The sequence below is a fragment of the Capricornis sumatraensis genome, chromosome 7, assembly GCF_032405125.1.
Source record: "Capricornis sumatraensis isolate serow.1 chromosome 7, serow.2, whole genome shotgun sequence".
In the NCBI taxonomy this organism is placed as follows: domain Eukaryota; kingdom Metazoa; phylum Chordata; class Mammalia; order Artiodactyla; family Bovidae; genus Capricornis; species Capricornis sumatraensis.
This window is the reverse complement of record NC_091075.1, coordinates 8,861,323-8,873,912: the sequence shown is the minus strand read 5'-3', so window position 1 is coordinate 8,873,912 and position 12,590 is coordinate 8,861,323. Positions and strand designations below refer to the sequence as shown.

Here is a 12,590-nt window from a genome sequence, read left to right as displayed (position 1 = left end):
TTAAATCTTTAAGGCCTTGTTTAAAATAGCTTGCTTCTTTAGTTTTCAGAACCTTAATGCTTTTGTATCCTATTTTTACTTGACAAAGTCCTCAAAACTACAGCATCAGGAAAGATATGGACTTGGAAACTTACATTATTGTAATAGACTGGAGCAGATTTAAGTGGACCATTCAAGACCCTGTCCATTTTATCATCAGAAGTATCACATAAGTACCCACATCTTAGCTTTGATGCAAGCAAAGTTGCTTGAAAATGGCATGGGTAAAATTCTTACGGAAACCTGGTGGCAATCTTGGAAAAGCTTATCAGCCTGGGAGTATGCTGTCCCTGGCCCCTACCAAAGGCTTGTTGAATGAACCAGGACAAAACAGCTGCTTTCTTAACAGTGCTGTACAGGTGAGATGGTCGTTTCTTGTCAAATTTTAAAAAGTGCCTTTCAAGAAATTCTTTAATTAATGCCTCTTTAACTTGTAAATGAAGAATAAAGTAATTATTGACTGGAATGACTTTTTAATATCACTTTTAATAGTAGCAAATATTTTGACTGGGCATTTTGGTTTTTATAATAAATGGCATTTTTTTCAACAGAATGCTACATTATTATTAGGATATAAAAACATCTGTGGCTTAAATGTTCATTTAGTGAGGTAAGAATGCTTATAAAATACATAAAATTTCTTTTTTTTTAATTAGCTACTATATCCTGTCCCACCCTTGTTTTGGTTAAGAAATTCAGATGAATCCTCACGGTGGTGGTTTAGTCTGCTAATAGCATTAAAAAAAAAAAAAAAAAAGCTGCTTGGATTAAAATAAGAATGAATGAGTTTTTAATCATCATTTCTCAAACTCCCTTCACCTCCCACTGTGGCCTTAAATCACCTTTTTAGAATTGTAATTTGGACACCACTGTTTCAGTTAAACTTACAGTTACTTTCTTTTGCTTCAGTCTTTGTTGCAACAGTTCTTTTAATTAGCAAATATGTATTAATCCAGTTTTCTGCCTTAGATAAATATCCTTTCTTATATATGATAATTTTTATTCAACGTTGTCAGATTTCATAGGTGCCTTTATTCTTCTGACTATTGACTCTACAGTATGAAAGGTAAAGAAGAATCAGAATGTTGAATGTTATTCTACTGACCCTAGAATGTACCTTAAAAGATTGTATTGAAAATAAATGGCTTCTCATATTTGTCTTTCTGTTGCTTTATTTCCCCGTCCAGGGGCTTCCCTGGTGGCTCAGTCAGTAAAGAATCCACCTGTGATGCAGGGGACTGCCTACAGTGCAGGACACATGGGTTCAGTCCCCAGGTGGGGAGGATCCCCTGGGGAAGGCAGTGGCAACCCACTCCAGTGTTCTTGCCTGGCAGATCCCATCGACAGAGGAGCCTGGTGGGCCACAGTCCGTGGGGTCGCAAGACTTGGTCACGACTTAGCAACTAAACCACCATCAGCACCTGAAATTTGAGAGCAGAAAGTGACGTGCTGCTTGAATAACTCATTTGATAAATGAGTGCATCGCAAATGTGTCAGGTGCCCAGACATCTGACCCAGACTTGTGTTCTCAGTTGCTCAATACTTCTTAAACCTTGGAATAAATTGTGCAATATGTTTTGTAAGAAATTACTAAAAGTGGACATTATTAAAATATTTTAGACATGACTCAGAAAAATGAGTTTATATGCCATTTCCCCTTAGTTTTTATTCTTATATTATTTTGAAGTGAGAAATATTATAAAAGGTTTATATTTATATGACTAAATACATATACATATCTGTATTAATCTTTTCAAAATGCATTAATTTTGTTAGATACCATGTTAAAGTGCAACATGCAAATAATGCAAGAGAAAAATGCTTATATTATAAAATTATATTGCTAAAAACTAGTTCAACAACTAGCTTAGACTCTAACTTTTTAAAACAGGTGGTACAATATAGTCAACATTTGCAGATGAACTAGAATAAAGGTTAACTGTAGTGAAGATAATTTTTGGTATGGTTTTGTGAAATCATTTTTAAACTTTTATATTAAGTGATATACAGAGAGGTCACATAAAATATGTTTTCTATAGTTTGGATCCAGTATGACTTAAACATTTTGCTAATCCTATAAAGCATTCTGGTTACATTTGAAAGACTTAGTTTGTTAGCCTTCTAAGCAGATTATAGAAATACTCTTTTGGCTTTATATTTTAAGCTTTCATTTGATGAGGAAGTAGTACAATTAAGTAGATCTGACATACTGGTATGATTTTAAGATCTCTAAGTTAAAAGCAAAGTTGAAATATTTAAAAGCTAATATTTATTGTTTTCTTACTGTATGTTTGTACAATATAATCTAATCTTACAATGACCCTAAAAGGTAGATACTACTGTTATCCTCCTTATGGTGATAAGAATGTTGAGCTTGAGAAAATATTTTGCTCAAGTCAGTCCGAGAACTGTTAAAAGTAAAGCCAGAATTGGAATCCAGGAGATCTCCCTTCAGAGGCTGCATCATTAACCACAGTGCTGTGTACTTTCCACTGCTGGGCTGTCGTGGTCCGTCATCTCGACAAACGAATGAATTTCAGTGTCGTGCATTTTATGGTGTGATAGAATATGGTGTGCAAGAAAGTTACTAAACATTTTCAAGTGCTTTGTAAAACACTGTGTTATTTGTGATACATAAATGCATCCTGTTAATTATGCTTTAAAAAAAAGCAACTATCAAAGAGAAATTCTGAAATTCTGGCTTTTAGTTATTGAGTAATTAAAAACGTTGGAAACTTCTAAAATTACTTGCTTTTAGTTGGAGAGAAAATTTTCTTTTTAGTTGGAAGAAATGCAAGATGGTGAATAGATTTTATTACTTTTATTATTTGAAGAAATAACTGAAAGGTATAGAGAAACTTGAAGATCTTAATTGTTGTAATATTACAGTAACAAATAGCAGCTTGAATTCAGTGCTTGCCAGTTGTGTACTAGACACTACTCTGGACACCTCACATATTGCAAACATATTTCATTCTTACGAGAAGTCTATGAGTTATCCTCATTGTATAGATTTCAGATTTTTCTAGAATGATTTTAAGTATTGGACTGATTTATTTAAACAACTGCAGTCCTTTTAAATTCTGTTTTTGTTTTTAGTAGTAAATGATGATTAGATAATTGCAGCAAATCTATTTATTTTTTAACTGCTGCTTCATATTCTGCTGTATCCCCATTACTATACATACGTTCCCTTTCTCATTCTTTATACAGTGACCACACAGGCCTCTGCCACTTTGCCTTGTCATTACATACTGACCCTTACTTGGTACACCCTGACTTTTAACTGCAATCATACGTCCTTCCTAAATTTCAGTTCATTCCAAGTATTATAATCACTTCTTCTTTCAAGTCTCGTCCAAGTCCTCCATTCAGTATCTGCGTGTTTCCTATTCATATAAATTCCTTAACAGAGGAGTTATTTTTCTCTTGTTCTATGCCTCTGATAGTTTTTACTTGTGAATCAACAGAAACGGTTTCTGAATCGATCTTTTATATATGAACTACATATACATAGCAGTTTTATACTTATTATTTTTAGTGGTTGTATATATCTGATTATGTACAAGAGATTGAAAGATGTTATTAGCCTCCTGCAGTTTAAAAAATATATTTAAATCTGTCTTTAATTCACAGTGAGAAAAATATTACTACACTTCATTCTTCACATCTCAACTGTTTTTTAGGTTTTATGGCAATTAGATATATTCCGAAGAAGCTTGCGGCTTCTGACTGGACATATTTGTCAGGGAGATGCCTGCATATTTTGTGCATTGAAGGTAACTTTTAATAGTTCTGAAAAAGTACTATTGTTCCTCAAAAATTTTATTTGATAGTTTGCTTTTTTTGACATATTTGGTTAGTTTATTTGTAATTAAAGTTATTACCAAGTGACTTAGAGTTTTGAAGATGAATTCTTAAAGTATGACTTATTCAGGTTTATATTTCCATTTTCCTGTAAGAACAGTTTAATAAACAGTGTAGCATTGTTAGAAACATTATATTTTTCATTATTTTGAAATAATCCTTTATTTTAACAAATGTTTTTTTGAGTTACTACTGAATTCTGGGTACTGCTATAGTTACTAAGAATACAGCAGTGAATTGAACTAATAAAAAACCCTGTTATGTAGCTTATATTCTTGTGGGGGAGAAGAAAATAAGTAAACAAAATATAAAGTATGTTAGGTAATAATAATTGCAAAGGAGGAAATATAAATCAGGGAAGAGAATGGTGAATGTTGAGTAGCAAGGAAAGCCTCACTGAGAAAGTGACATTTAAAGGGAAAAGGGATGGAGTGGTCTAGAGCATTCCAGGCAGGCAGGGACACAGCCAGTGCAAAGACCCTGAGGTGGATACTCAAGGACAACTGACCCCTGGCAGAGGCTTCATGAGCAAGGAGGGCAGTGATGGGAGATGAGCTCAGAGGTCAGATGAGTTCCCATGACTTCAGACATGCCTGCAGATTCTTTTGGACTGTTGTATCAAAGGGTGGAGTTTGATTTCTTGAAATGCATTGCCCTTGATGATTCATTTCCATCAAATAGGATGTGGCAGAAAAGGGATTAGGTTAGATTAGAAACAATAATGAAGCTTTCACCTGGCTCTTTCTGTCGATGAGTCACAGTGCTGGTTACAGCTACAGCAAAGATTTTGGCCAACAGGCATCGCCAACCACCAGCATCAACTTCTAGACGACTGTCAGATGACCAACAATCCCAGCGTTCAGACTATCACAGATGACTGCAAGTGCAGCAGGGTTGAGCTGTCCTCACCCAAACCACAGATCTGTGACCAAAATAAATGTTATTTTTAGTATCTTAAGATTTGGGGTGGTTTTGTTAATGGAGCAATAAATAACTGGAACAAGAATCTGGATTGTGAAGGGTCCTTTGAGCCTTTGTGAGGACCTTGATTTTTTTTTCTCTTGAGTGATTTAGGAAGTTGTGGGTATTGTTTTGAGTAGAGGTGTGATATAACCTGTGCTAACTAAGTATAATATTTGGACTAGATCTCTCTGGCTTCTTGGATGAGAGTAAACAGAATAGGGATGAAAGTGGAAACGGGGAGCCCAGTATATATTAGCAACTCATTAATGTCATTGAAATCTTTGCCCAATAATTTAAGATTGGATTATTGTTTTCAGAAGTAAATATTTCAGCCCTTACATTCTTGAATATTCTTACTACACACAGATATACATAATAGAGGAAAATGAAAGGTCATTTTCACACTTTGATTTACATTCCTAAAAAGACTGTTTGAATAAGTCACCAAAGGAGGCAGTTGTATATTCCCTTTTTTATATGGCAAAATAAGGTAGATAAAGAATGAATTTAAATCAAATTACAGTTTTGCATTTTATTTCGTCAGCAGTAAATTTTTTAATTATTTATTTTTAATTGAAGGATAATTGCTTTACAATATTGTTGGTTTCTGCCATACATCAACATGAATCAGCCATAGGTCTACATATGTCCCCTCCCTCTTAAACCTCCCTCCGACTTCCCACCCCAGCCCACCGCTCTGGGTTGTCAGAGAGGCCTGATGTGAGTTCCGAGTCATACAGCAGATTCCCACTAGCTGTGTATTTTACATATGGTTGTGCGTATGTTTCCATGCTGCTCTCTCCATCCGTCACACTCTCTCCTCCACCCGCCTGCGCCCACTGACAGCAGTGGAGCCACAGACATAAAGAACAGTCTTCTACAATAAATCTTAAATGTTTTATCCAGCTGTAGCCTTACATATCACCTACCTCTTCCTCCTGCTTGCCTCCCCGACCTCAAAACATGGGCTTGTAAGAGTGCCTGCGTGCACGTGTGCAGACACACACACATACAGTGCTGTCCTCCTTGAAGTTTCTCAGAGCTACCTTTGCTCTCTGGGTGTTTTCATTATTATTCCTTTCGTCTAGAATGATTTTCTTGCAGATGTCCCTGAGGCTGACCCCCTCACTCCCTTTATGCCTCTCCGTCATGTGTTTTTTTCCATCAGTGAGACGTTCCCTGACGACCCTAGGTAGTAGGTCACCTCCCTCCCTCCCTTCTCCCCCCAGCATCCCTGTCCCTGTTGTACCACCCTATCTTTCTCTCTCGTTTTATATTTCTTTGTTTTTCCTCTGTTGTACTTACTACCTCTTGACATATCATTACTTACCTGATCTCTCCTCATTACTACAACTAGAATATGCATCCACAAGGCAGGGTCTTTGTTTTCTGGTGTAGAACAATGCCACATATACCAGGAAATCAAAAAACAGATATTGAATGAACATCAGTCTTGTGCAGGATTAATACCTTAAACATTACCTGGAAAAGTTGACTTCCAGTAAGAAATGACTTGTGAGATTATGTTTCATTTTTGAGCATCTGTAATTGTAGCTAAAATTTTTTTTTAATACCTTAAACATTACCTGGAAAAGTGGACTACCCAAATAAGAAGTGACTTGTGAAAATATGTTTCACTTTTTAGCATCTGTAATTGTTGCTAAAAAGTTTAGTTCTGGTTATCTGATACCGTTTAGCCTCTTTCTTATTTTAGTAGTTTCTTATTTGTAAATTAAATTTTCTTATGTCGGTGTAACAGATTCTTATATTCTAGCCTACTATATGTTGATCTTAAAAGCAATTTTTTTTTGAAATGATATACCCCTTGAACTAGTTGATGCAGAACATAATATGACCCATCCTTATTTGTTGGTTTACCACTGCAAACCTTATTTTTCTCCTCACTCCCCTCACCTAAGATGATTGTTGTAGAACTAGAACTTATTAAGTTTTCCATGCTTGAATGCAATAAATAGAAGACCAGATTAACACCTATGTCATATATTCTTAAATAATACTCTCACTGCTAGTGAAGTTCCTGCTGTTTTGATTATATGCTTATTTTTGTATAACATAATTTTAATTCCTACAGTATACTTTAACATTTAAAGCAGAATATCTCAAAACTCATTCTAAACAACATAGACTACATTCAGCTAGGGAACAGTTTAAAATGGGCCACATCTCAATCAAAATCTCTGAGAATGGGACTTGAGAACTTTATAAGTTTAATTGTTATGCACTAACCCTTGATTAAGAGGCTGGGGCAACCATTTCTACATAATTTTTTGCATGGAGTTTTAGAACAAAAGACTGTATTAGCTTCTGAGTGTAGAGTTTAGAATTTCAAATTTATTGTAATTACTCAAGTGATTTTTAGTTGTTGGTGTTAAACTTACTGGTTCATGTATTTGCTGATTCCCAGACAATATTTGCACAGTTTCAACACAGTCGAGAGAAAGCCCTCCCCTCGGATAACATAAGGCACGCCCTTGCAGAGAGCTTCAGAGACGAGCAGCGGTTTCAGCTGGGCCTGATGGACGACGCCGCAGAGTGCTTTGTGAGTGTGTCTGATGAACCCTAGGTCAGGGTAGTGGTTTGCATCCCTTAAGTTATGTGCCTTCTGAGACAAATGAATCATATATTTATAGCAGAACTGCCTAGGAGATCCTTGTCTTCCCTACCTTTCGAAGTTCTCAAAGCTCCACATGTGTTTTGTGTATGTTTGCTTTTGCTTCCTTGTGCTGCTCTAATTTTAGAGAGCTAGGATACTAAAATACTTTTAACATTTATTTATTGGAGCAAAAAGGCTTATTGCGTATAAATAATATCAGTTAGGTCATTGTTCTGTTCCCGCAGGGATTACACACACAACAGGCTCTCCCAGTAGCATTTCTCATTTCATGCAGTGATTCTCTCTGGAAAAGAGGATCTTGACGTGCAGCTGTCAGGGGCAGCAGTTCTCTTACCCAGCTTACTCCAGGTTGAGAATCACTGACTGAGGTTGATGTTTTGAGACTCTCGTACCCCCATACAGATAAAGAGAGCGTTCCTTTGCCGAAGGACATACATTGTGTACTTTCTGAAATATGCATGTTGATGATTAATTGTTTCAGTAACATAGATATCACCTATATTTAAGATGTGCGTGTGCTCAGTCGGTCAGTCATGTCTGACTCTGCGATACTGTGGACTGTAGCCCGCCAGGCTCCTTTCACCAGGAGATTCTCCAGGCAAGAATACTGGAGTGGGTTGCCATTTGCTCCAGGGAATCTTCCCGATCCAGGGATCGAATCCATGTCTCCTGCATCTCCCTCACTGGCAGACAGATTCTTTACCACTGAGTCACTGGGGGATCCCTGACTGCTAGTGTCCTTTTTACCTCTATCCTTCAAGTTTGTTTTTAACAGCCATCATATTAATATAATTTTTTCAGATAAATGCTTACACAACAAATATTTCTGTGATTCAAATCTGACTCTCTTCTGACATTAAAGGCGTTTTACATTTATACTCCAGCTTATCTCTTTGTTTTCTTTCTGAATTTTCCCTTAGTGAGATAGTTTCATTCTGTTCCTCAAACATGTCTTTTAAATTCCTGTTTTATAGACTTTGCTCAAGTTCTTGAAATATTCAAAACTTTCCTAATCTGTTATTTGTTACAGTTCAGCCTGTCAGGCCTGCTAAATCATGTATCATCAAAGCACCCCAGTACATTCTCCAAATTTCCAAATAATTTATTATTCTCTGGAATTCATTTGGCATTTATGTTTTTAAATGAACATCTTGAATGTTTTCTCAGACAGGCGGAAAGCCATGTTGACTAAAGTGGGACAAAAACAGCATACACAGTCATGAAATATGCTTTTCATACTTCTCATGGTTATAATTGTCCATTGTTTAAAATATAGATAGATATATTTTGCACAATACTGAACTTTATAGTTTTACTTTCACTTAAATGAAATATACTAATCCATGATATGATAATTCACAGGATATCTAGAAATGAAGACTTAATTAAATGAATTGTTATAAATGTCCTGAGGCAAAAGAAGGGACAGTAACTAATTAAAAGAATCCATTGGTTAAGCTTTAGTGAAAAGAATAATTTGTTAAAGAAATTAATGATCTGTTTTACAAATCCAACCTTTTATTAGAAGTTTGTTGAAGAGTAGGTTCCTTGCATTAGAGTGTTAGTTCAGGTATTGTAAGCCTTTATCATTGATGTTTTAATTTCAGTTGTATAGACTATCCAAATGATCCAAGCAGAGTGTTTCTTTTTAATTAATTGCTTTTTCTCAATGGGAAAACATTGAGAACATAGGAAGTCTGGTTTTCTGATATTAAATTCTAGATGTCAGCCACCATGAATTGATTTTTTAAAAATCTTTATTAAACTTACGTTACATTATAATGTTTCTTTTATGAATTTTTTTTTAAGCTGACACTACAGAAGGAGAATAATTGAGCAGCATTGGAAGGCTTGGATAAAGAGAAAAGTTGAAAAGCTAACAACATATATGGCACTCAATTTAACATTTTGGAAAATCTTTAGATTTTTAAATTTGTAAAGCTAAAAAGAGTTGTATTTTGAAGTGTCCTATGCAAGATTTGCAACTCATTTGTCTTTTAATTTTTCAATTAGGAAAATATACTGGAGAGGATTCATTTTCACATAGTGCCAAGCAGAGATGCAGACATGTGTACCTCTAAATCTTGTATCACTCACCAAAAGTTTGCTATGACTCTGTATGAGCAGGTGAGATGGCTTAACTGTTTTAGTAGAGGATATGTTTATTTTTTATCATTGATAAATTAGACATGTGTTTTTCTCTGCAGTGTGTGTGTCGTAGCTGTGGAGCATCATCAGATCCTCTACCCTTTACAGAATTTGTACGGTACATTTCTACAACAGCCCTGTGGTAAGAGCTTATTAAAGCATATTTACCAAAGATGTTAGTAGTAATGTGTGTGATCACACTGAGCCTCTACTTTATGAAACCATAGCATATATGAATATCTACTCTGTGAGATGCACAAATGTGCTACCATCACGGGTGCTAAGTGATGTCTGTCACTCAGTAATGACAAATGTACAAAATATTAGTCAAAATGTTTATTTATTTATATTTATAGCAAGGTTTTGGAACTATGGAAGAGAGCTAAGTTGAATGGTAAATGGAACTGTACATGATTTCTTCATTTTTGCTAAGGTGTTACCTTTGCAGTGACCATGTTCCTGCATGGTGATGGAAGCTAGGGTAAGCAGACAAGAAAGAAAAAAATAAAAATAATCCTCTGTTAGATTTATTGGATTTAAAGCTTCACCATTCACCTGAAATAAACATTTGTAGGCTTGTCTGTCCCCTCGCTCTCTTCCTCGTCTTGAAATAGCTTAGGGATCCAAAGGTGATACCTAGGCTTTACATAATAAGAATTGCTTGAACACTGCAACAGGTATTTGAGAGTATAAATATTTGATGTATGAAAGCATTGAATAAGATCATAAATGTTTGCAGATACTTTAATACAAAATATAAAACATGAAACAGTCACTATCAATCAGAATACATCAGTATAACAGTTAGCTGCTGCTGCTGCTGCTGAGTCGCTTCAGTCGTGTCCAACTCTGTGCGACCCCATAGATGGCAGCCTACCAGGCTCCGCTGTCCCTGGGATTCTCCAGGCAAGAACACTGGAGTGGGTTGCCATTTCCTTCTCCAAAGTTAGCTGCTAAATGCTACCAATGTTCTTATCATTGCACAAAATGAGTGTTAGGTGCTCATTAATTTCATCATGTTATTAAACTTCTTGATTTTTTGGATATAGCACATCATTTCTTAAAGATCCTCCAATGTAGTAAGTTGGTAATTTGCATATATGCAGAATTGGGAAACATTGGTTTAAAGGAACAGTCTTTAAAGTTTAGTCAGTTGTAGTCAGTTTCATTCATCTGATATGAAAAGTAGAATGGTGTTTGAATAAGGATAGACCGCAAATTAAAAACTGTAAAACTTGAAGTCTACTTTGAAAGCGTAAAATGACAGTGCTCTGAGACAGTATCTTAGGTAAAAAGAATTAGCGCTCCATCCATTTTTTCCTGGTCCACAACATGAATTGCAAAAGCCCAAATTTTGAATTCTAATTATCTTTCTTTTTATTGGTTATAAGTATTGAATACAATTGTTCAATTGCAAGAGCCCAGACTTTGAATTCTAATTATTTTGCTTTATTGGTAATAAATATTGAATACAATTGTTCAGTGCTACTATGTTCCAGACTTTACGTAAATTGTTGCTTTTAATCTTAAAAACTTTCGTTGTTCAAGAAATAGCCTTAATAAGATTAATCTGGTAAATGGATGAATTAATATTGAAAGCCAGGTCTAGGTTCATTTCAAATTCAAAATGTGTCTGATTAAAGCACCACTCTGATGCTGTCAATTTTGTAAAAAAAAACGTTACATGCAACTTGAATGAGCCTGTCAGATTTAGTGATTTCTAGTCTGCTTGTGAAGTGCTTTAGGGGAACTGGTACATTTAGTTGTTATTGAGTATTGCCTATTATTGTAACTATTGAACTGTAAAATAAATCCAGCTCTAAGAAGGTTAAATTACTATAAAGTAAAACAAGAGCACCTAGAACAGGAAGTACTAGGAGTATTGAGCTTACATTATATATATTTTTGGAAATGCTAAGTAGTTGTCTCAGTTCAGTTCAGTTCAGTCGCTCAGTCCTACTCTTTGCGACCTCATGGACTGCAACACGCCAGGCCTTCCTGTCCATTGCTAACTCCTGGAGTTTACTGAAACTCATGTCCATTGAGTTGGTGATGCCATGATGCCATCTAGCCAACTTACCCTCTGTCGTCCTCTTCTCCTCCTGCCTTCAATCTTTCCCAGCATCAGGGTCTTTTCAAATGAGTCAGTTCTTCGCATCAGGTGGCCAAAGTATTGGAATTTCTTGGAAGGAGCATCAGTCCTTCCAGTGAATATTCAGGACTGATTTCTTTTAGGATGGAGTGGTTGGATCTCCTTGCAGTCCAAAGGGACTCTCAAGAGTCCTCTCCAGCACCACGGTTCAAAGCATCAATTCTTCGGTGCTCAGCTTTCTTTATAGTCCAACTCTTACATCCATACATAACCACTAGAAAAACCATAGCCTTGACTAGACGGACCTTTGTTGGCAAAGAAAGTAATGTTTCTGCTTTTTAATATGCTGCCCAGGTTGGTCTTAGCTCTTCTTCCGAGGAGCAAGCATCTTTTAATTTCATGGCTGAAGTCACCATCTGCAGTGATTTTGGAGCCCAGGAAAATAAAAGTCTCTCACTGTTTCTATTGTTTCTCCATCTATTTCCCATGAAGTGATGGGACCAGATGCCATGATCTTAGTTTTCTGAATGTTGAATTTTAAGTCAACTTTTTCACTCTCCTCTTTCACTTTCATCAAGAAGCTCTTTAGTTCTTCGCCTTCTGCCATAAGGGTGGTGTCATTTGCATATCTGAGGTTATTGATATTTCTCCCTGCAATCTTGATTCCAGCTTGTGTTTCTTCCAGCCCAGCATTTCTCATGATGTACTCTGCATATAAGTTAAATAAGTAGTTGTCTAATGACACTTAATACCTTGATATGTGAAAATTAGACTCTAGGAAGAGGTTAGATAGAAACTGACACAGATAACCCTCCCTAGATTCTTTAGGAAATGGTTAGCATTCAT

The 12,590-nt window shown here is 35.9% G+C and overlaps 1 protein-coding gene across 5 annotated transcripts in view; it reads left to right on the top strand.

The window, feature by feature from the left end:
• Nucleotides 1–254: 254 nt before the first annotated feature.
• The window catches only part of USP53 (ubiquitin specific peptidase 53), a 38,511-nt gene continuing 26,175 nt past the window's right edge, over nucleotides 255–12,590 (top strand). For 4 of the 5 annotated variants that reach the window (XM_068975058.1, XM_068975057.1, XM_068975056.1 and 1 more), the window contains exons 1-5: nucleotides 255–398; nucleotides 3,726–3,818; nucleotides 7,295–7,429; nucleotides 9,518–9,631; nucleotides 9,712–9,794. In XM_068975058.1, coding sequence (XP_068831159.1) covers nucleotides 255–398; nucleotides 3,726–3,818; nucleotides 7,295–7,429; nucleotides 9,518–9,631; nucleotides 9,712–9,794 — 569 coding nt within the window. Of the gene's footprint in view, nucleotides 399–3,725; nucleotides 3,819–7,294; nucleotides 7,430–9,517; nucleotides 9,632–9,711; nucleotides 9,795–12,590 lie in introns of those variants that run through there. The other variant, XM_068975060.1, reaches the window with a different exon arrangement.